This window comes from Parus major, chromosome 3 (genome assembly GCF_001522545.3).
Source record: "Parus major isolate Abel chromosome 3, Parus_major1.1, whole genome shotgun sequence".
NCBI classification, from domain to species: domain Eukaryota; kingdom Metazoa; phylum Chordata; class Aves; order Passeriformes; family Paridae; genus Parus; species Parus major.
In genome coordinates, this window is record NC_031770.1 from 55383685 (window position 1) to 55407453 (window position 23769).

A 23769-nucleotide genomic window follows, 5' to 3' on the forward strand; every position below is an offset into this window, starting at 1 on the left:
TGTATATATATATATATATATATATATATATATATATACACACACATCTTCAGAAATGTGTTTTGGGGACATCCTTATCTCCCACTTCCAGGTCCCTGTTCATATGGTCTGTTCCTCAAGTTTATATAAGTTTCTTCCAGACTGGCACTTCAGACAAGTTATTCTGTACATGCCAAATGCTCTGGTCTGCCTGCACTGCAGAACCTCTGCTGTTAGTCTGAGAGGAATGCCTGAAGAATTTAGTTCCTAGTGAGGCAAGGAGCCAAGTCTGCACTGCTCATTATGCTGGAGTAGCTGGCAGGATTCTGCAGTGGAGATGCTGTGGACACCACCAAGCACTGTTTTTGTTGGAGTACTTATCACACCTCTCCCTGTGACGCAAGCCAAGCCAACAAAATCTCTTTTTTTGTTGTTGTTGGCTTAGCTGTCTCCAAGGCAAGAACTGTTCCAGTGCATCAATGACAGGCAGTAACCCAGTTACTCTCACAGGATTGCAAGCAGCTGTACTTTTAAATTATGAAGTAATCTGTGAAAAGAGTTGAAACTGTTAAAAATCTTTGTGCATAAATTAACTTTCTGGGTACAGCTCAAAAAAAACTTTCACTGAACCTGTTAAACTCAAGTCAACAGGATAGTTATATTTATATAAACACATATCATTTGTTATTCTCTAAATGTATGTGCTTTTATATGTCTGCAGCTAATTTTCAATATTTATTAGAATGAAATAATAAATAGCTCATTTATTAGAATGAAATTTATATCTTAAAATGGGCTTCAAGAACATTTTGAGCTAAGGAAGTTGAGGCATACAGAAATTTGGTCTCTATAAGCTCATAATTTCAAATAAGGTACTGTAGACTTAACTGCTAAAATACTCTTGAAAGTAAACAAATAGATCATAAATGATTTAATTTAAATTTTGATAAACTTTGATTAAGAAGTTGTGGGGATTTTTTATATTTACTCAGCAATATTTTTCTTTTTTTCTTTTGTTTTAACAGGAAACATTGGATGCTCTAATAAAGTCTGAACAAATGACAGATGAGATCAAAACCCAGTTGAATGATCTTTGTAAATTTTCCAGGGATTTAAGTACTCATTCTTCAAAAGTTTCAGGGTTGATTAAGGAGTATAACAGGTGTGCATTCATCTTGTTTAGAGTTAATCTTATAAGTGTGTGTGTGGAGGGGGGGGATAGAAATGACCTGTCTTTTAGGGAACTATTAATTAGAATTTTAGAACTAGAGACAGACATATGATGTAGTTAGAATCATTATTTTGATTTTGGTGTCAACAACAGTTACACAAAGTAGTAGTTTGATTTTTTTGGGTTTTTTCTTAAAGCCAGGCTATGCCACTAAACTCAGCTGAAACTAAATGTACATCTGCACCTGATGGTATTACAGGAGTCCTTATAAAAAAGTGAGGTAGCAGTATGTCTTATTTGTCTGAAGGAGAACGAGCTATACCAGCTAGTTCAGATATTTTTCTTGATTTTGTCCTTCAGATTATTATTCTTTGTTTAGCTGGTTTCTTGAAACAAGAACTAGCTAGGGAAGGTAGCATTTACTTGCTTTCTTGCTTTCTCTCAGGTCACTCTGATTTGCTTTGGAGTGTGACACATGCCTTTCAGACAGAAGGTTCTGTTGTTTCTTGCAGGAGATTACAGCTTCTGGCTTCTGTAGCTGCAGAGGGATGTGATGGCTCAAACTGATCCTTTATAACCTTGAGGACTTAGCAGAGCCACAGAAGTTAGAATTTTATTTGCAATAGTCCTGCACCCTTTCCCTAGAGAGAAAAAGGGGCTTGCAGAGCACATTGATGCACTGAGTCACTCTGGAAACATTTGTACCTGTCATATTTCTGACAGCTATGTCCCAATTTACATGCTTCACTTTTGAGAACTGAAAGCTTCTAATGGATTTCCTGGTGCCTCAGTTAAGTGCATAAATTTGGTAGGAGGAATCCAGGTTAACCTACCCTTACCATTGTGTTTCAAAGAACAAAATAATAGCATTGTCACCTAACAGAGTCCTGCCTTTCCTCCCTGCCTCCCTCGCTTTCTTCTTCTCTCATGAAAAACCCAGCCTCTGCCTGCAAGCTTCAAAGGGATGTCAGAGCAAAGAGCAGATCTTGCAGCAAAGGTTTCGGACGGCTCTCAGGGATTTTCAGCAGTGGCTGGTCAACGCAAGAGTCACCACTGCCAAATGCTTCGACGTGCCTCAAAACATCAGTGAAGCTTCAGCAAGTCTGCAGAAAATACAGGTAACTTTATGGCAGTAAAATACTAGTCTAAGGGAGACCAAAGCAATTTCATATACAGCTCATATTTATTTCTTCGATTAATTACTGCTTTTATTAATGTTGTTGTTGTTAACATTAAGGGTGACTCATTGCAAAGAAATAAACACTTTCTTTTTCTATTTTGTTTAGTTTCATTGTTGGGCTACAGTAGTTATGTCTCAATAGTTTTCCTTATCTGTTCCTTTTTTACAAAGGGAAAGAAAATGTGTTTTAGGTAGGAGAGGATTTCTGTAAAATCAGAATGAGTATTAATAACTGGATTTATTTCACAATTATATCAATATTTTTCCTCATGTATGAAAATGGAGCCCTTATGGTACAAGACCAGAATGAAATTATATGCAGTGTGAGCAGGCATTTAGAAGGCTATTTTTCACATAAAACTAAAGGAAGCCCAAAAAGTTCTGTGGAAAGGAATGACAGTTGAAAGTATATTTTAATAAATCAGTAGAAAGAAATACTTTTATTAATAGAATATAACTATAATTTTAGCTGAAAATAGCAAAATGGTAATTATTTAATGAAGCTGTTACAACTTTAGATAGATAGTATAACAGAAGAGATTTGAACAGAACAGATATCTGTTTCTCAGAAAACACCAAAAGCCAAATCACTTCTTCCTTGTTTTGGTATATTGACTTTCCCTTGCTTAAATGGTTTACCTAAAAGCCCAAATAATACTGTCTTGATATATCAAATGTTTGACTGCGCTATGTTGAGAATATCTTCAGAAGGGGGAAAAGTCCTGGTAATTTTTTTTACATGTTTTAGCAAGTCTGGGGTTTTTTCAACAGTGGATTTTTTGTTTTTTTAATCACTACAGCCCCCTCATAATGTAAAACCATACCTTTTTCTTCTCTGTGAAAGCTGCCTTGGGTGAAACAAACTTTGTTTGGACTGCTTTAAGACTTCTAAAGATGTGTTGGTAACCTGTATAGACCTAAAATTTTGTTTTTCTTGAAAGTTAATGTTCTGTCTGTCAGCACATTTTACATCATTAAGTCACCAATATCTTTCATTTTAATATAGCCAGGATTTATAGTCCATGTATCTCAAAGTTAACAGAGCCTTTGTGTTCTCCACTAAGACCTCTAGTGTAACAGAACCTGACCTAATAATTTTGGTTATCAAGCCTGCTACTCCTGAGCATGGATGTAACCTAATGATTATGTGTATTACATTATCATGATAGTAACAGTTTAAAATATGTCTATTTAAGACTACTAAATTTCTTTGAGTCTTAAATGCTCAGAAAGTTTTTAAATAATTATAAGTTACAAAGAAATTATCCAAATAAATTAGAATTTAAAAATATGTTTCCTTACATTTCTGTATAATTCTTTTAACTGTGTTTTTCCACACACTTCTTGCACACCAGCACTGTGAAGATTTCTGTGAAGAAAAATACTTCTAAACAGGGAAAGTAAATTAAGGATACAGAGGCATAAATCACAGATTGGATATTGGCCAAGTTCTGAGCATCAGCCCACACCACTACATGCTCATGGCAAGTCCAGCGTAGCTGGAGCTTGCCCATGGGCAGGGGTTTGGTCCAGTGTGTGCCTCTGAGGGGGCCCCTGTGTCATCTCTGTCAGGATAATGGTTCCCTGAAATGAAACTTCCATCACTTTCTCTACTAGGGGTTTTTAAGGGAATATAATACCCACCTAAACCACTAGCAGTTGTGTCATGAAATACAGAAAATGCAGGCAATCCAAGAGTCCTAATATATACATTATTCTGACACTTTCATTTCTGGATCAAGTGGCTGTTACCTCTAAATCCCATCAATACAAACAGTATTGAAATTAATTTACTGAAAGATACATTAGCATGTTAACAAGCAGAAACACTAAATTCCCATCATTGGTAAATTTTCTAGTAGCTTGACCTTATTGGGACCCAAAGTTCACCAATTAGTTTTTTCCTTATTATTTTTAGGAATTCCTATCAGAAAGTGAAAATGGGCAACAAAAATTAAACCTGGTGGCATCCAAAGGAGAACTGCTGTGCTCTGTTTTACCAAAGGAAAAGGCTAAAGTTATCCAGGACAAATCTGCTTCTGCTAAAGAAGATTGGAAAAATTTTATCACCACGCTCCACCAGAAGAAATCTGCATTGGAGGTATTGAAGCAGTTGCAGTGAGGAAAGATTTGATCTAAATTTCTTCTTTTCCTCTGTTTCAGATAGCACAGTTTAGATTTTGTATATTGCTGTGAGTGTTTAGTATGTAACTGAACTAGGAAATAGATGTTTTCAGAAGTCTTATTTTTCTGCAAGCATTTTACTTTTGTTTACTTCTGCTATCTTTATGACCTGATTTCACTTTAAGTGGGGTGTTTCATGCAGAAGGGTGTTGTTCAGAATCAAAGATAGAAGTGGCTAAAATTCAGTAGTCTCATCAAATGTACTGGGTTACTAAAACACATTTTCTTTTAGAGAAACTTTTAGTACAGTTTCTGACACAGCTGCTTATTGAAAAGTTGCAGTAGTGTGTGTAAATTTTGTCTCTCTTACTACTAATAGGTGAAATGTACTTATTTAACTTGAGCAACTTTTTAAGTAAATGCCAGTGCCTTCCTCTGTTCAGAACTCACAATTCAACCAGAAGGTGGTGAAACTTTTTAACTTTTGAGGGTCATAGGTTTTAAGGTCAAAAGGTCTCATCTGAAATTCCCTGCATAGCATGGGTGAATTAAATTTCCTAGGCATTCTTGTTTCAAACCAGTGCTTCCTAGACAGGTGAGAAAAAGTTTAAATACACGTAATGTATTATGTAGGAAAGCATTTGAAAAAAAATTCTCAGGTAGCTAGGACTTACCTTCCTTCACCTCAAGGTTGCCATAGAAAGAGGATGTTCTCAGAGGTTAGTCTTTTGATTCAGGCATTTTTGAGTCTCATAGGCTTAGTTTTTCATTTGGATGTTTAAATGATATGGGTGTAGCTGAAAAGAAAACTATATAATCTGTGGGAAAAATACATTAAAATAACTAGGGTGCAGGAGCTATGCTGTTCAGGTTTATATTCCACATGAATTATTTCAGATGTTCTTTTATTAAATAATGCAGAATAAACCTATAAAAAATGTATGCAGGCCTTGAAGGAATGCCTTTGGTGTGCCTTTAATGAACTTAGGACCAAAATTTTACTTTAAAAAAGAATATAACCAGAAGTGTTCCCCAGGACTGGGTTTAGACATTACCTAGAAACAGTGGCAGCCTACTTAAGGAGGGGTTAATGTCAGTGGCTGAAGTCAGATATTAGATAACTCATATCTCAAATTAGCTTTTATTCACACTGCCTTAGTTACACCAATTAGGATTAGACTAAGTCAAATCTCATAACATCTGTAAATCTTTCCAATCAAAAGAAATTTGGTTCAGCCTTCCCTCAGCTGTATTGAAGCAGCATTGTTGCTTCTATTTTGCTTTTTAAAAGTGTGCCCTATCAAAGTTTTATTTCGGTGTCTGTGGGATAGGAACATGCAGAGCTGATGTAATTTATTTGAAGAGTTGTGTATAACTTGCCTACAATTACATATCCTTTTAGTGTGCTTGATCTGTGTCTTGTGAATTAGTTATGTCTAGTGCACTGGGACTATTCATAGAAATTTGCATACCTTCCTAGAATTTAACAATCCAGATGAAGGACTTTGAAGCAACTGCTGAGCCTCTGCAGGAGTGGCTGACCACAACTGAGAAGATAGTACAAGGAAGTAGCAGTCGGCTCTATGATCTTCCTTCCAAGAGAAGAGAACAGCAAAAGCTGCAGGTGACTTATAAGGGTTCTTAACACAGCCAGACCTTCCTGTCCCATCCTCCTGGCCTCATCGGTTACTTACAAAAGCTTAATCACTCTAGCATCCTGACCTCTAAATAAGATGGCAACTGTTTCCAAGGTTTGCTGTTGATGATCCTGTTCCATCAAGTTTTGCATCTCCACATTTCTTATGACATGCTGCTCCACTGCTGTAACCGTATGGTGTGCCTTTCTCAGCAAGCCTGCCATATGTCACTTCTATTTTTCATGGCACCTTCATGCTTCTCTATTTCCTGCTTTCTTGCACCCACTCTTATTATTACTGTGCTTGTGCTTTACAGTCTGTCCTTGAGGAAATAAGCTGCCACGAGCATCAGCTCAACAGGCTAAAAGAGAAAGCTCAGCAGCTGTGGGAAGAACAAGCTGTCAGCAAAAGCTTTATGCGCAGAGTGTCTCAGTTGTCTTCTCAGTATCTTACTCTAAGCAATCTGACAAAGGTAATGCATCCAATGTATGTGCTCTTAAGCAACTCCTTTGATGTATGTGGGGAAAAATAAAGACTGAAATGTGAAACACTGCAGTTGTCTTGCTTGCCTGCTCTGTGATATGTCTGAGCTATTCTATTTTTCACATTGACTTTTAGGAATGGACAGTAAAGACTGTCAACAAAATGTAACTGTGATTTTTTTTTTTTTTTTATTATTTAGAACTATACTGATTAACAAGTAAATCCCACCTCATTATACTGTAATCAGACTTGATTTTGGTTCTTTCAAGCACTGAAGACATTTTAGTTTTGTAATAAGTGGCATCTGAAAGAGGTATTTTTCAAAAATTACCAGAGGTGGGATTTTTTTTTTAGAAAATACAGGATGCAGACAAGTTGTTATTTCATCTCATCCTATAATGATGATTATTGGCATTGTAACTATTTTCATCTAAAAGTAATAGATTGGTCTTCTAAAAAAAATTGCCTCTTAAGCTGCTTTTGAATATTCAAGGGGAGGCACAGGCCAAATTCTAAACCATCGGACCAAGAACTGAGTTTAACATAACTCTCTTTTCTTGAGCAGTGCTTCACACACTTCACCACTTAATAGTTCTGCCATCTCTCTAATGTAGACAGATAAGAAAATCTTCATATTAAGACTGTTACTTTTCTCAAAGTTCATGTAATGAGGAAGGCTTGATATATAGCTTACAGTTGCTACAGTAACTAGAATGATTAAGGATGTAGGAAATAGGTTTTGGAATAACAAATTCAGAAATATTGGTGTTTAAGGGATTGCTACTTTGTCAATTCCTCTTTTTTCTGTAGAAGTAGCAATTGTAAAGCATGTCTTTGACTTACTGAAAATGATTGTATTCATGGCCATAATAAATTCTCATGTCTGCAAACTGAGAAAGTGAAAGATGCATGAGTTACTAACAGGCTTATGTGAGCAGAACTTGTAGAAGATGTGAGGATGAGCAGGAGGTGCAGGATACATATGAGCTGACCTATTAGAGAAATCCTGACAGTTTTTGGATAGCCATGGATCTTGAGAAAGATCCCTCTCAGTAACTTCCAAAGCCTGTTTCACTGACTTGACTTTAGTTCTCTGGCACAGTGGGAGAGACACACGCTGCCCTGTATTTTTGTTCACCTCAAGCCTTTTAGCAATATAACTTCAGCATTTGTTTTTGACTTGTGTGAGCGTCAGTGATTTTCAGAAGAATGATTTTACCAGTGGGAGTCATTGAGGAAAACGTGTCTTCTTCAAATATCAGCAAAGTAATATTGCTGCAGTGGTGTAGCCTCTCAAGCTTAAATCTGTCATTGCACTGGCCAATTTCACAAGTTAGCTTCCATTGCAACACTGACATGGAGCTTAGATGTGATTTACCAGATGTTTACGAAAAAGTGAAACCAGAAAAAGTGAAACCAAAAAAGTGAAACAGAAAACTTTCTAAAGCTTTAGGTTTAAAAAATAAAAAATTACATTTCTGAAATTTTCACTTGTGTTTTACATTTGGACAATTCATTTGTGTGTGTGTATGTAAAAGTCATTCCATGCTTAAGTGTACTTGTAATTATCAGTGTATGAAGGAAACTTGTGTGTAGTTGATGAGACTGTAGAATGAGCCCATGAGTTGGTATGCGGAATATGCGATCCTTTGAATAGCTGTTGGTGCTAATTGCTGTATGAATTGCAGGAGAAAGTTTCCAGAATGGATAGGATTGTAGCAGAGCACCAGCAGTTCTTACAGAGTGTCAAGGACCTCCAGGACTGGGTTGCTGATGCAGTTCACATGTTGGATTCTTACTCTCATCCTACTGTGGACAAGAGTGTTCTGGACAACCGGATGTTAAAACTAGAGGTATGGAAACAGGAGTCCAAAACCTGCTCTTTTTAGATGTATATGAAGAATACAAATATAGGATACTTAGTTGTTGCATATTAGCCTAATAAGTGTTGTTTAGCTGCTGATTTTCAGTTTACTCAAAAGTAACACCTTTTGTAGCTGAAAGAGCTTGTTATTAGAACTTACCTCTAAGAAGTAGATAAGGACCTTAATGACATGGGGAACTGGATATATGAAAATTCTTGAAGTACTCTAAAGATGTTGTGTGGCTAGTAAAGGTTAAATTGAAGAAGTAGGATAGTTACTTCTGTTAGTTTAGTATATTTCAATATATATTCCTAGATCTTAGAGTTGATACAGTTGATTCAGGAAATCTTATCCTGTAATTGTTTGCTTTTAAAATGGTGACCACAGTTAAGAAAATAGCATCTCTTGATAACAGAACACAATAATGTTAAAGGGCACTATTTAGAAGACAATACTTTTCATTTTATTGATGTCTAAGGGTTTTTTTAATAGCCTAAACTTACCCATTGAAAGTCACTTTCATTTGTGAAGCCCAGCTGTGAGCCCCACTGTCCATCTTCCAATTCACTACAAGCTGCTAAATACGATCAAGTTCCATTAAAGCTAGTTAGAATGTTCATGTCCAAGTAATGATAAAAGTAAAATATATCCACTCACTTCTTAGGGCCTGCTAGCAGTGAAACAAGAAAAGGAAGTCCAAATGAAAATTGTTCTGACAAGAGGAGAATCTGTTCTGCAAAATACTTCTCTGGAGGGAGTACCAGTGGTTGAAGGCCAATTGCAAAATCTGAAGGACAGCTGGGCTTCTCTTCTGTCTGCTTGTATCCAGTGCAAGAGGTAAAAAGGGAGTGAGGTATAGAGCAAAGCACTGTCAAAACCTTTGGAAAGTAATTTTATTACTACTAGAGTCAAATTCATGTAACATGATTGCATATGCCAAACACTTTGGGTCTAGAAGTTGTGAAATATTCATTTGAAGTAGAAGAAGGCGGGGCAGGGGGGAGCTGTGAGAGAGCCAAGCTTTATTAACACTCACTGTCAATTTATTCTTAAAACTGGATTCCGTGTTCATAATCCTGAATATTTTACCTTGTGTTGCACTTGATGCTTTGAAACCTTTTCAGAAATGAGAAGATTTTTTCATGGACATTAACGGTTGCTCTGTCAAGATCCTGCCTGGTTTTTCACTTGCTAGCATTCCAAAGAACATACTGTAAATTACAGTGTCCAATAGTGCTTCTCCTAATGATAGAATAAAGAAATAAAAAAGGAAAAAAATGGAAATTTCTTTGGTGGAGCATCAATAGTTGCAAATATTTAAAGTTAAAGAAACAAAGGTAATTAAACATTAGTATGCAGCAACTTTTGAATGTAAGTGAAGGAGCAGAAAATTTCTGATTCTGGATCTTATGCTTTCAGTTGCAATTTATTTACTAAAACTAGAACATTTCAGCTAGCTACATAAATGACAGATCTTCTTAATATTCCAGGTTTGGAAAACTTAATTTCTCTTTATTAGTCAAACAGTGCTCCTAGTTAAAACCTGTAGAATTTTAACAGATTGCTTATCTTGTGATGTATCTCTCTCATAAATACAGTTTAAAGTACCAGTATATGACTGTATCTCACTGCTCAAATGGCATGGGAACTTCCACTATCACAAAAAAATATGTATTTTTTAATTACAGTCAACTGGAAGGAGCTCTCTCCAAATGGACAAGTTACCAGGAAGACGTTAATCAGTTTTCCAGATGGATGGAAAAAGTAGAAGCAAGTATTAATGCTTCTGAAAGGCAACATGCTGAACTGAGGGAAAAAACAGCTGCCCTCAGCAAAGCAAAGGTGTGTTTGATTTACAACAAACCATCAAGTCCATAACACCTTAGAGGCAATAAAACAAACTATATAACTGCAAGATTAATCTGTGGTCTTGTTTTGATGGTGCCCTATTATGTGTTTTTTTCTTTCTATTTTGCAGCTACTGAATGAAGAGGTGTTGAGTCATAACAGCCTGTTGGAGACTATTGAAGTGAAAGGAAAGGGGATGGCTGAGCATTACATTGCTCAGCTTGAGCTGCAAGACCTTCAGGAGAGATATAAGTTCCTCAAAGAAAAAACAAAGGTACTGTTTTTCTTCATAGCATTCCTTGTTTAGTTGGCAACAAGGAAAAAAATCTTTTCATTGATCATTTGCTTTATAGTTAAGTGGGGATTAAGAGTTTGGGGGTAGCTGTAACTTAATATAACAGAAACCTACTAGGGTGATTAATAAATCTGTCTTCCTATACTGAGCTTCAGATCTTTCAGAAAAATCAGAATAGTCTGAGGAACTCCATGTCAAAAGGTTCATTGACTTAAGCACAGATATAATTTTACCCATTGTGACTGAAACATTGAAAAAATCTTCGAACCTGTGATTTGCATAAGTGTATGTTTGCAATAAATTTTACCAGTCAGTTGGGTGATTCACAAGTGGTTGACAGCTACAGAGATTTTATTAATGAGCACAAACCTTATTAACAAGTAAACTGACACAAGTGTGACAAGTACTACATTTACTGATAAAGGTTGATATTGTATATCTGGAAAATGTTAGGACATAGATTAAGATCAGGATGGTGTTTAGGGTAAGATATGATGTAAAAAAGAAATAATTAAAGGCCTGGTGATAGATTTAAAGCTAGGCGATTATCTTCAGTTAACCCAGGTTTCTTCTGTGACAATTAAATAATGACTAATGCATGCTCAGACAGTCAGCTTTGCTTCAGGACAGCAATGTAGTAAAATTGAATTTTGTTGTCTCAGTGATGCCTTTGTCATGTAGATTGACAAAATTCAAAATTCAGACAAAATTCAGTTTTTCAAACACATAAGTGATGCACTGTTTTGTGGACCTCTCTTCCACAACTGCAAAAATGCCATGCTCTGTCTTTCTTTTGATCTTGAGTGAATAAAATTGCTCAGATTTGCCAGAGAGAGCATAGTCATAAGTCCTGGGAAGTGCTGGTAAATACTATTCCTGTTAGCATGGGGATGCCCTAGTATTTACCTTTTTCTCCTGCACAAAGCCACACAAGCTGTCTATATTTGCTCAGCTTGAGCAATAGCATGGGGACAATAAGAAATGGATGGTGGCTCACAGAGGCAAGAGTTCTGTACATCTTGCCCCATGTAGCAAGAAGCATTCCTTCTTTCTCTTCCACCTAATATCCCAGACAACTGGTCTTCCCTGGTTCCCAACTGTGGTGATGATATAAGTACCAGGAGTGCAATCAACCCTTAGAAAGAAATTCGAAGTTCAAAGCAAATAGCTGGAAAGTAGGGAATGTTCAAATATTTTACGAATCCCCTGGCCAGGCACGAAACCTGACAAGATTCCCCATAAAAAAGGCTTTATGGCCCATATCTGAGCAGACCCAGGACTTGTAATTTCCTACAAGCCTTTGTTAAGAGGCAAGAAAACTGATCTCTCTTTTCCCCTTCCTTCTTCTGGGCATGGACAGGCCTTATAAAAGATGTGATAAGACTCCTGTTTTCCTCCTTTTTCCCTCTAGATAGACCTGTTGGAAGTAGGAGGTAAAGCAGACAGTAAGTTCATAGGTTTCTTAAAGTGTTTGTCTTTTTATGAGCCTGCTGCTCTCAAATGCAGCCTGTCTTGTCTCCATCAGAACTTGAATCTCATTCCCATAATTTATTAGAGGATGTGAATTACATGTAGTATATTTTTCTTGCACTTAGTAAGACTTATATTGTGCCAGTATATGACACCTTTCCTTCTGTACTCCAGGTGTGGTAATATTTTAGTGCTGAAATTATTGTGACTTGCTCACCTACATTCACAGAAAACTTGTAGTCTGTTTCTTACTGTGCTCTGTAGGGACTGCCTGCAAATATCTTCAAACCTAACATAGTAGATGCTTCTAATAGAGGATTTCAATTCCATTTGCAAAAAAAAAAGTAATGCAAAAAAAAAGTGCAATTTCTTAGCTTATATGCTTGATCACATCGCATTAATCACTTCAGCGAAGTTAATTTAAATTGCAGTAAAAATCAATGAAGTATTTTGTTATTAAACACTAAGGTGTTATTTAAAAGTAATCCCAGATCAAAACTCTAAATCTCAGAATTTACAAATTTATCTTCTGGGATAAGGATTTTTACACCTACATGTGCTCCCTCTTTCCCTGTAACCAAGTCATCTTCAGAATCCAACTACTATTGAATTCTTGGAAAGTTTAGCATCAGATACAAACCTTTTCCCTTGATGATGGCTGAGGTTTATGTTCTCTTGGTTTGACAGTACACTAAGATATGTATACATATTTGTAAATATTTTCACATGCAGGAGGCTGTAACAAAAGCTGAAGGACTGCTTACCTTACACCAAGAATACCAAAGAAATCTGAAAGCCTTTGAAGTATGGCTGGAGAAGGAGCAGGAAAAACTTGACTGTTTATCACATCTTGATGGTGATGCCCAGGAACAGGAGGCAACACTCCGAGATTTACAGGTAGGTGATGTGTGACACTCTAAGGAAAAAAAGAAAAAAAAGAAAAAAAGAAAAAAAAAATCAATCCTGTGATGGTATAGTAACAGAATATAATGATATAGCAACAGAATAACATTTATTGCCAGACTAAAATTGTCCTGAGAACCGCTTGAAATTGTATTGTATATGAATACTTTGTTGCTCAAAAGTGGTACCAGTTAAAGTAGTGGAAATATTGCTGCTCATTTCTGGAAAGAAGTGTCAGCCTTGAATGAAATCTTCAGGCATACTAATCCTTTCTTGAAAGCATTGAATTTGTGTTAGATATTGGTCTATCTCTTCTCTTCCCTGCGTGTTTCATCAAATACAAAAAGTATTTTCATTGGTGTTCCATTTTTATTCCTCACAGTGCAGGTGCACCTACTTTCAGGCAGTTCCAGTCATGCAGGCTGGCTCCCATAGTGAGGTGGGAACACTACCACTGACTCACTTCAGTGAAAGTGAAAACTGAACACATACTGCTTCAGTAATTCCCCAGTTATTATCTTAAGTTGACTTAAAATACTTAAATACCAGTTGTTGAAGGAGCACAAAGCCTGTACTTGAGATATGAAATGTTTATTACCTTATTCAGGATACTGAGAGGGTCTTAGTGTGATCAGGGACTCTGCATTTATTTCTGCTCATAATGGTTTGCTACAAAACCCATTTTGAAAATCTGGATATGTGTTTCAAGTGAAATCTGAGATGAAACACAATTGTGTTTCATTAAGGTAATTTCCTTGTTATGCTTTCTAATCAGATTGAATCACTTTGTACTTTCTGATTAAGTGCTAATAAGCAAGAAAATGCCATATATGTCCAGAAGAGGGTATCAAAAATTAGTCTGGAGTGTTGTCTCAAGCCTACATAAAATAAATAGGTTTGTTTATTTTAGAAGATTTCTGTCTTTTAAGTTTTTAAAGAGATTCAATTTTAGAATCAGTCTTGCAGTCTGCTTGCCACATCTGGAAAGTTCTGAATTAATGCTGTGGTGAATGGATTCCATCCATCCCATGCTGGCTCAGGCAGCCAATGTTTCAGAACTGATAAACTTGGCAGGAGAGAAAAGAATTTAATGCATGCTTTGTCAATAATTTTCTGCAGTTCAGTTGTCAGTAATAGTGATACTTGGTGTGCTTTGTAAATGAGCATGCTGTCACTGGTGTTATTAGAAGAAAGACTCTCCGATATATATTTAACCATAGATAACTAAAGGGAATGCCCAGCTGTCTTCAAAGGTAATAAGGAGGTTTTTATAGCTTTTATGGATAAAAGCTGTCGGTGTAGGTTATGTAACTAATTCTGCCTTTACAGGAGTTGCAGGTCCACTGTGCAGAGGGACAAGCATTATTGAATGCTGCTGTCCATGCCAGAGAGGAGGTGATTCCCTGGGGTATTCCCCAGATAGAAGACAGAACTCTGGAATCCTTACGGCAGGATTGGCAAGTTTATCAGCACAGGCTTTCTGAAGCAAGAAGCCAATTAAATGCCACTGTGAGCAAACTGAGGTTAATGGAGAAAAAATTTCAGAAGGTAAATAACTGGTTAACCAACCTGGAGGAGAAAGCTGCTATCAGGACTGGGAGGAGGTCTGGTAGAGCAACAAAAGAAATGCAGCTTCAACAAATGAAGGTAAAGAATATTGTTAAGGCATTCCTTAAACAAAATAGTATGTGAGGTTTCCATGTCAATTCCTGGTTGCACTGTGAAAATGAGAGCGAGCTTTTCAATTTATTCTGAGTTAGTGACTAAAATGATGGATCTAAGAGAGCTTTGCACCTTCTAGATCTAGGTTCCTCCCATTGTACTGGTGGAGGTATGGCTGTAACAATGTTGAAATCTGGCAGTGGGATCTGTAATTCATATGCTCTGTACTGCGTGAAGATGTATCTGAGTACAAAGATAAGCAGAGAATGGAAAAAAATTAATTAACCAACTGCATTATGAAGTCTCCACTATGTTGATGTAATAATTCTCCTTTAGTCACTGGAATGAGGAGATATGGTTCTGAATAAACACAAGAAGCAGATTTTAAGCCAAGTTACACATTACAGTAATCTTCAAAACTTCAGGTGAAATCTACAGGAAGTACAGATTGCATTTCTAGTATTGTTTTTTGAAGGGAAAAAAATTTACAAAAAGTATTGAATCTGTTTTAATGAAATGCAGTCCATGTGGGATGAAAATCTTTCCAGCATGTTACATGTTACAATAACTTCCATCAAATTCTGGTTTATTTTCCAGTTGTAAATGAATGTTTACAACCATGTATCTGTTTTCCTTTTCAATGATTTCCTGACTTAGTTACAATTAAATTCCTGATAGTTTGAATCAGTCATATAAGTTTGATCCTTTCTTTCTCATAGAAGTGGCATGAAGACATTACAATCTATAAAGATGATGTAGAGGAAGTTGGGGTATTGGCTCAGCAAATACTAGAGGAAAATCTCACTGCAAGTAGAATGGGAAGTCAGGCTACGCAGCTTACATCTCGCTACCAAACTCTTCTTCTTCATGTCTTGGTAAGTAATGAAAACTAATTCATTGTAACATCATAAATTACCAGTTAAGAAGCAAATACAAACAAGCTTTTGTAATTAGACTTTGTCAGAGTCTATTCATTACTGTAGACTCAATACCATACCATTCACATATATATTCATGTATAATGTATATATTCATATGCATATACAGATAGATTTCATTGGGTCAAATGTATTGCAGAAACATAATCAGGATAATGAAGTAGAATGCCCTGTCAGTATCTTTTTTGGTAGTTTCAGGAGAGAAATTCAGAATAAAGTATGCTTGACTGCTGATTGACCTCTAGAGAAATGGTTTCAGGCTGCCACTGTTACACATTAGTATGGGGAAAAATTTATTTGGTAAGGTGCAGTCTTCAGGTTACTTTAAGTAGTAATTGCTTCATAGTACTATAATGACAAGTCATAATTCAAAGTTCAAAATATGAGTACATTTTCAGTGTTTAGTATTAATTCAGTTTTATCATTGGTGATTGCCATATGTACACCCTGACAAGAGCTCTGTAAGAATTATCCACTATTTATGAAATAACTCAAAGCCTGCATGTTTTATCTTTAATAGATTTTATTAATAAAGCAATTTATTATTATCCTAAAACAATAGCAATAATAAATGTCTGGGTGGTCCTTGTTTCTTCCCCCTACCTTCCATATTTTTTGAAGGAGCAAGTAAAGTTTCTGGAAGAGGAAATACGCTGTTTGGAGGAGTCAGAATTGTCCTTTAGTGCTTACACAAATTGGTATGGAGCTACTAACAAGAACTTCAAAAATGCGATTACCAAATTTGACGTGGTTGATAAAACAGTAATGGAGAAAAAAGTGCAGAAACTAGAGGTACACCTTTCTTAAATGCAATTTTTGTTTTTGTTCATGAACTGGGGGCTGTATTTTAACATACAACTTAACAGCTGCTCAAAATTCTGATCTTATCTTGCCCAGAGAAGATAGTGGGATAAGACCACACAAACCTTTCTGTTACCACATCTCGTTAGATCATAGTTTGGCTATCAAAGTTACAAGTAGTCCTAAGTAATAGTCCTATCCTTCCATAAGGCATGCTTGTATCTGCTTTATGTTAGGTTGAAACTTAAAATAAATTCCCATATCCCAAATCCCCCACAATTATACTTTTTTTGTGAACTGTTTATTTTCTGTGCCCTGTGACAAGTGCTTCCTATTTCTCTTCATTGAAACACCCATGTTTCAATGGGTGAAAAAGCTGTAGAAATGTTGTAGATGAGCTCAAAAGTTGTAGATGAGCTTCTTGTATGTCCTGCAGCTTCAGCAGTTTAAATGTAATACACTAAGGGAAAGCTTTCATCTGTTCCAGAATTTGGATTACTCTCCAAATCAGATCCTTTCCTGGGAGCCCTCAGTTTCTCTGTTTAAATTCATTTCACTGAGAAATTTGAATTTTTCTGTTAAATTCGTTCTTTTAAATTAATTCACAAGCCCAGTGCAGGGCAGAAGTATTTGCCTTATCTGCTTCCTTCTAGCTTGACACACCTTAACTCCAGGCAATTTTGTACTGAAAAGTCCACTCATTTTCCCTAGCAATTTTTTCTGTGTCTGTAGCAAAGTTTGAAAAAGGCACATTTTCATGCATTTTCTTTTAACCAAGATTTCCTTCACAGGTGCTATTGAGTGATATGGACATAGGCCACAGTTTACTAAAATCAGCCCGTGAGAAGGGGGAACGAGCTATAAAATACATGGAAGAAAACAAAGTTGACCAGCTAAGAAAAGAAATTGGAGATCATGTGGAACAGCTTGAGGAGCTGGCTGGTTCCATCAGAAAAGAGCACATGACTTCAGAGAAATGTCTTCAGCTGGTAAAGGAGTTCTCAGACAAGTATAAGGCCCAAACTCAGTGGGTCATGGAGTACCAAGCCATCTTACATGCTCCTGTGGAGCCAAAGAGTGAACTCTATGAGAAGAAGGCACAATTGTCCAAATACAAGGTAAAAAGGGGTTATCTTTTAGTACTACTAGATTGATTTTCATCTAGTTTTAATTCTCAATAAATCCTCTGATAAGGTATCCAGGTTTCTTCAGTAGGTACATGAGGTGTTTCTGATCTGGATGTCCCAATCAGCATCAATGAAAACACAAATGATACCTGCCTTTACAAACCAGCCTGAGCCCCTGGATTTGAAATGTGAATGTCCTAAAAAGGCTTCCATATCTGAACATTTCCTGTAATGGAGCAAAATCCTTTCATAAGTGCACAAATGAGTAATTATATTGATAACAACACAGGTGATTGCAGTTGAAAAGAATATAGAAATCAGTTGGTCTTTCTTGACTTCAGACATTGTTACTGTTTACCTTGACTTAATCATTGACTGGTTAAAGCTGCATGTCCCAGCTCAACTGATATCCCAGACAGCTGCTATGACCTCCCAAATTTTTGTTAGTATTTTAACGATGAGTAGAAAATTTGCCAACAAGCCCTATTTTTTCTGATGATGTTGTTTTTGTAAAATACTCCAGGATTAGACATGTTTCATGAAATGTATACTGCACTCGGCTGAGGTGGAGTTAACTCTCCTCACAGCAGCCCATACAGTGCTGTGCTCTACATTTGTGGCTAAAATAATGTTGCCAACAAACCAATGTTTTGGTTATTGCTGAGCAGTACCTGCATTGCTTCAAGGCTTTCTCATTAAAGTCCCTGCTCAAAGTTTGTATGTTACAGCTGTGTGTTTGCTTCCTACATGTTTGGGCAGTTGTTCTCTCTAGAGTACAGTGGTAGGCACTCATCACACTCCATCTCATTAAGGGGACAGCTTTGGTAATGCTTTCCCACCTATTTTCATAATCTGTTCCTCTGAGCAAATTTTGCCCCTAGCATTGGCCACTTCATACAGATGAACTCCCTTTGCTTCATCAGCTCCAGACTGTCAGCCTTGCTTCTAGCCACTCTCAAAAGAAGCAGTCGTTTGCAGATGTGTGCAAGGTTGTTGTCCCAGGGCAGGGCTGAGAAACAGAATCCTGCATTGGTAAACAAAGTTCTGCCTATCTGGAAAGGGTGATAGAAACCATGGTAGAAGGCTGTGCATCACATCAAAGGGAGGTTAGTGAAACACATCTCCAGTGATTGGTATATAAATTTTAATTCTTCCTTGCATTGTAGTCTGTACAACAGACTGTTCTGTCTCACGAGCCCTCAATAAAGTCAGTGATTGAAAAGGGAGAGGCACTTTGTGATCTGGTGAATGATGTGACTCTAAAGAACAGCATTCAAGACCTTCAGAGCAGTTACCAGGAGCTCTGCAGCAAAACAAAGGTAAAAAGGAAGAAACCTGTGTTCTTCCAACTTGCTATATTTTTACCCCTCTGTAAGAAATTAACTGTTTATTTCATGCTGTCATGTCTGTACAAAGAACCAGATACATTTAATTACTTTCGGTGTTTTGGTTTGGTTTGGTTTGGTTTTCCTTTGGAGGGGGGACAGAAGTGACAGGCAAATTTTGAATATGGAAAAAACTACATAAATAAACATAACCAGAGTAGCTGAAAATAATTTTGTCTGTGGCAGGTGAGGTCTTTGTGTTTTGTAACACTAAGGGGATATGTATTGGTGACTAGTCTGTGTTCTTTTAAACTTCTTTTAAAAGCATTTACTAGAATTCTAAATACATTATTTCTTGAAGGGACAGATACCCTTAGATTGTACTTTCTCTCGTCTCTGCTTGATCTCCACAAACACTGTTTATTTTAGTTATTGAATAAAAGGCACCAGAGAAAATAAACTGCAAGATGGATATAACTTAGTTCAGCAAGGGCATTATTAATTAACATTGATTCATTAGTCCATATGTATGTAGTACTTTGAAAGGTCTAATGCTTCTAAATACATCCTAAAGTATGATTACTCCTAAAGCTTTTAATGGGTTATACTCCTAACAAGGATAAGCTCTGCAAACCATGTTAGTACTTATGTTTGACCTAGACACCTTTAATTGCCAATCTATCCACCAATAGGAGATGGTGATGGTGATTTTTTTTTTTAAATGTTAATTTAGTTTAAAGACACGCCTCTGATCCATACCAAAAAAGTGATGTCCATTGTATTGGATAAAATGTTGGTGGCTGAAATTTAGAGAAGCTTCCTGAAAAGAGTAAATTCTTTTTAACTCAGTGTGTACATTCTTAATTTGCCTACCACAGACACAGGCAGTATGTACATGCAAAGGCTGTAAGCAGCAGCATTTGGTAGGTGAAGTGCAGTCTCTCAGTGTGTAACAACTGTTAGTGAACTTAATGTCAAGTTGACAGTATTCATTTTCTCAAGTGTTTTCCTCAGTCTTCAAAGTACAGTATTTCATCTGGAGTGAAAATACTGCTCAGTACCACAAAAGTAATTAATTGCAGAGATTTATTCACAGAATAAATGTGTCTTTTAATGTCTTCTTTTACAGTCTATTCATATGAGATTCCCTCACAGGAATATAAATTTAGATGATAATTCGTACTATATTTTTGAGTTCTTGGTGGGTTTTGGCTTGTTTGGGGGGGTTTATGAACTCGTGATTACCTGAAAATTTAATTTTGGTTTGCATGTTTGCATTGTGGAACTGCAGGCATACGTTGAAACCCTAGAGGTGAGAGTAAAAGAACATGAGGATTACAATAGTGATTTGCAGGAAGGGGAGAAATGGTTATTACATATGTCCAGCAGATTGGCCAGCCCCGACCTCATGGAAAGCAACAATCTTGAAATAATCACTCAGCAGCTAGCTAACCACAAGGTAGGTTTGCTATTGGTCATCTTCCTTTGTAAAATAGAATTTTTCTTTGCTTCTCTGCCTCTGCTCCAGAGCTCTAATTATTTGTCACGCCCCTGTTTTATTTCTCTTGCTGCTGTGTAAATAAGCATCATTGTCATTAATGCAGTTAACAAATCTGGCTTGTTGTTAGCATAGTTTCTGGATGAACCTGCATTTGCACAAAGAGCTTTGTTGTACTCTGATCTGAATTCTGTGTCAGATTTTCCCTGAGACTTCTCAGGAAGTGAACCACAAAAACTGGATTCTGGTCATTTTACTCTTGAAGTATTTTTTGTTCTAGCACTTTTAAGGGTGAAAAAAAAAATTAAATTTAAAAATTTATTGGTATGGATCTGCTAACAAGAACTTTAGAAATGTGGTCACCAAATTGGATGTGGTTGATAAAACAGCAATGGAGAAGAAAGTGCCAGAACTAGACATACCTCTATTATGTTGTTCTAATTCTAGGTTCTTCCATTAGTTTGTAGCATTTTTTCCATTGGTTTTATTCAAGGTGTTGTTATGGTTGCTGTTAGTGCGAATCATTTGATACCTTGATAGCCAATGCTTTCTAGAAGATAAAAGAGAGCAAAATCCAACCTACCACTGCCTGAAACTGAGATTCCAGTGGCAAATATTGGTTATTCTTTAAGTAACCTCCTTAGATAAAAAATTGGCTCCACCAAAGTCAATGAAAAGAACTGTCTGCTGTGAAACGGCTCATGGAATGAGATATGATTCAGCATGAGATTTAGTTTGCATTGCTAGACAAAAGAGAAGCTGGGGAAGCCCTGAAGAGCATGCAACAAATGAAGATTAAGCATCGTCATGGGGTCTGAGCAGGGAGTGTTTATACATTATGACAGTGCTGCTGCTGTTTCTGTGGGGTATCTGTGTAAAAACTTTTGACAATGACTTTACAATGAGCATGCAATCCAGTAGCTTGACCATGACAACACATGTTGTCTGTTTTTTTTCCCCAAATCTGAAAATGAAAAGTGTTTAAAGGTGGGAGAAAAAACATTCTGCATCACAGCATGAATCTTCAAAAGTATTTTATCTGTTTCTTAGGCTATCATGGAAGAAATTGCTGGATTTGAAGATCGTTTGAACAACCTCAAGAGTAAAGGTGATTACCTGATCAGTCAATGCTCGGAACATCTTCAAGCAAAATTTAAGCAAAATATACAAAGCCATCTTCAGGGCACAAGGGACAGCTATTCTGCCATATGTAGCACAGCCCAAAGAGTAAGTCTTGTCTTGTTTCAAAATTATTTTTTTAATGCCTTTTAAAATAAAGTTCATTATTATTTCTGTGAGTTATTTCTTTAAATGGTATATAACTCTTCCTACTGTTTTCATTTCAATTGAGCCTACAGATTACTGAGCACTTCATAATTCCTGTGCTACAGCTGAATTTCTTTGTGATCCAAACCTCTTGCAACCAGCAAAAGTAGTGGCCTATCAGTTCTTACCTTTATCTTTCCACATGCTCACTACCTTCATGTTACACTAATTTTAGAGCAGCTGCAGCAAAAAAAAATTAGACCTTTTCTACTTCAAAAGCTAGGGAGAAAATTGCAGTCTTAGTGTTGTTAGTTTACATGCATACATAAACAGGTCTCAAGTATGTTCTAGGAAGTACTGTCTCCCTTATTAAAACCAGAATATGCAGTTAAGAGGGGCCAGCTGGGTCATTCTGTTAACCCAATTAGGAGATCAAGCCAGCAGTCAAAAAAAACCAAAACAAAACAAACAAAACCCAAAAAACCCTAAACAAAACAACCCAAAAATAAACAAAAATAATCTCATACAAAGTCAACGCAAAAATGATGGATAAAGAAGAAAGAGAGCATGCTCTTCATTTGCATCTCTATTTTTTCTTTCCAGAAGCCGTGCATTAAATGTTGTCCGTCTTCTTCGCATGTTAGCAGTGTGCAGAGAGAGTTTAAGGAGCTTTCAGCCCTTGGTACTTTCATGTACAAGGGCTAAAATAATCAAAGTCTTAATAATTCTATTCTATCGGCAGTTTTCAAGGTAGGAAAAGAGAGACAGTGGTGGTATTTGAAAATGTGATAAATTTACAAAATGTTTTTTTAGGTGTACCAGACTTTGGAACATGAGCTCCAGAAGCATGTTAATCATCAGGATACTCTTCAACAGTGCCAGACTTGGCTGTCTACAGTGCAGTCAGAGCTAAAGCCACCTACTTGGACACCTTTCAGCCTGGCAGATGCAGTTAAACAGGTAAAAGTTTAGCACTTGGAAAAGCTCAGTTATTCTTAACAAGGTGAGTTCAGATAAGAGATTTAAATTTCTAGAAATTCTGTATTTTCTACCCTTCTCAGAAAGCTATATAGTCTCAGTGTTCATTCCCAAGCCCAAAAGGAATGCCTGGAATGTAAAATAACTTTTTAGGTGAAAAATCAGAGGGCTTTTGCTAGCTCTGCTTAATGCTTAGAAACACGTTACCTGAAAAATGTTGGCTGGTTAGATAAATCTGCTCAGATATTCCATAGATGTGTTTAGCAGAAGGGTTGTGTCTTTCTGCTTAACCAGTTGCCCATCTGTTTACTGTTCTTTATGAGACCTGTTTTCACACTCGCATGGACACAGAGTCAGTTATCAGGCAATTAAAACAATTTTTCAGTCTAAGAGCAGAGAACTGCCTGTAGCCCTTATTGAAGAATTCTTTCATTTTGCATCTTGATTATTCTTAGTGACAAAACGTTTTACATTGGATTTGTAACTTGGTTTTAAATTTGACTGGTAAGATGCTAAAAATGCTGGAATTCAGAGCTGTCTCATCCATTTTCTCGCTTAATAGAGACCTTGAAATATTAGAGATGGCAGAAATACTACCAGGGCAGGGGAAGCAGGTTGAGACAGTGAGACCAGCACCTAAGTGCCACTAAGATGAATTTCTCATGATCTGTCAGACACTGGAAAATTTATCAGGACACATTGATAATCCCATAAAGCTCTGGTTCCCATTCATATTGGGAAGTTCTGTCCCTGTGCTGAGAATGTGTGTTTCTATCCAAGAAATAAGCTAGCTACTTCATATGTCTCCAGGTGCTTTGGTAATTGGATAATAATCAAGTTTTTAAGGATTATTCCTTTCTATAATTATAACATAGCAACCTTATCTAAAAAAGAATGTATTTCTACATTTAATTTTATGGGAAAAAAAAAAAAAGAAGGCAAAGTAAAAATACTAAAATGTATGATTGTAATAAGACAAGATATTATTTCCACCATCTCAGGGTTCATTTTTGAGTTGTCTTCCCTCAGGTTAAACATTTCCGGGCTCTGCAGGAGCAGGCCAATACATACTTGGATCTTCTGTGCTCCATGTGTGATCTGTCAGACGCCACAGTGAAGAGTACAGCAGCAGATATTCAACAAACGAAACAAACGGTACAAGATAACCACAACAACCCACTTTTAATCCTATTTAGAGCTTTAATTCTGCCTTGATCTG

General features: G+C 36.6%; 1 protein-coding gene across 10 annotated transcripts in view; it reads left to right on the forward strand.

Moving 5' to 3' along the window:
• The window catches only part of SYNE1 (spectrin repeat containing nuclear envelope protein 1), a 301154-nt gene that overhangs the window by 149368 nt on the left and 128017 nt on the right, over positions 1-23769 (forward strand). For 7 of the 10 annotated variants that reach the window (XM_033512746.1, XM_033512748.1, XM_033512747.1 and 4 more), the window contains exons 1-19: positions 992-1141; positions 2091-2268; positions 4249-4431; positions 5935-6078; positions 6408-6563; positions 8263-8427; positions 9104-9276; positions 10128-10281; positions 10418-10561; positions 12785-12949; positions 14285-14602; positions 15337-15492; positions 16177-16347; positions 17148-17474; positions 18650-18802; positions 20100-20267; positions 21357-21533; positions 22386-22532; positions 23580-23705. In XM_033512746.1, coding sequence (XP_033368637.1) covers positions 1038-1141; positions 2091-2268; positions 4249-4431; positions 5935-6078; positions 6408-6563; positions 8263-8427; positions 9104-9276; positions 10128-10281; positions 10418-10561; positions 12785-12949; positions 14285-14602; positions 15337-15492; positions 16177-16347; positions 17148-17474; positions 18650-18802; positions 20100-20267; positions 21357-21533; positions 22386-22532; positions 23580-23705 — 3309 coding nt within the window. In that variant the 5' untranslated portion in view covers positions 992-1037. Of the gene's footprint in view, positions 1-990; positions 1142-2090; positions 2269-4248; positions 4432-5934; positions 6079-6407; positions 6564-8262; positions 8428-9103; positions 9277-10127; positions 10282-10417; positions 10562-12784; positions 12950-14284; positions 14603-15336; positions 15493-16176; positions 16348-17147; positions 17475-18649; positions 18803-20099; positions 20268-21356; positions 21534-22385; positions 22533-23579; positions 23706-23769 lie in introns of those variants that run through there. The other 3 variants (XM_033512754.1, XM_033512751.1, XM_033512756.1) reach the window with 3 other exon arrangements.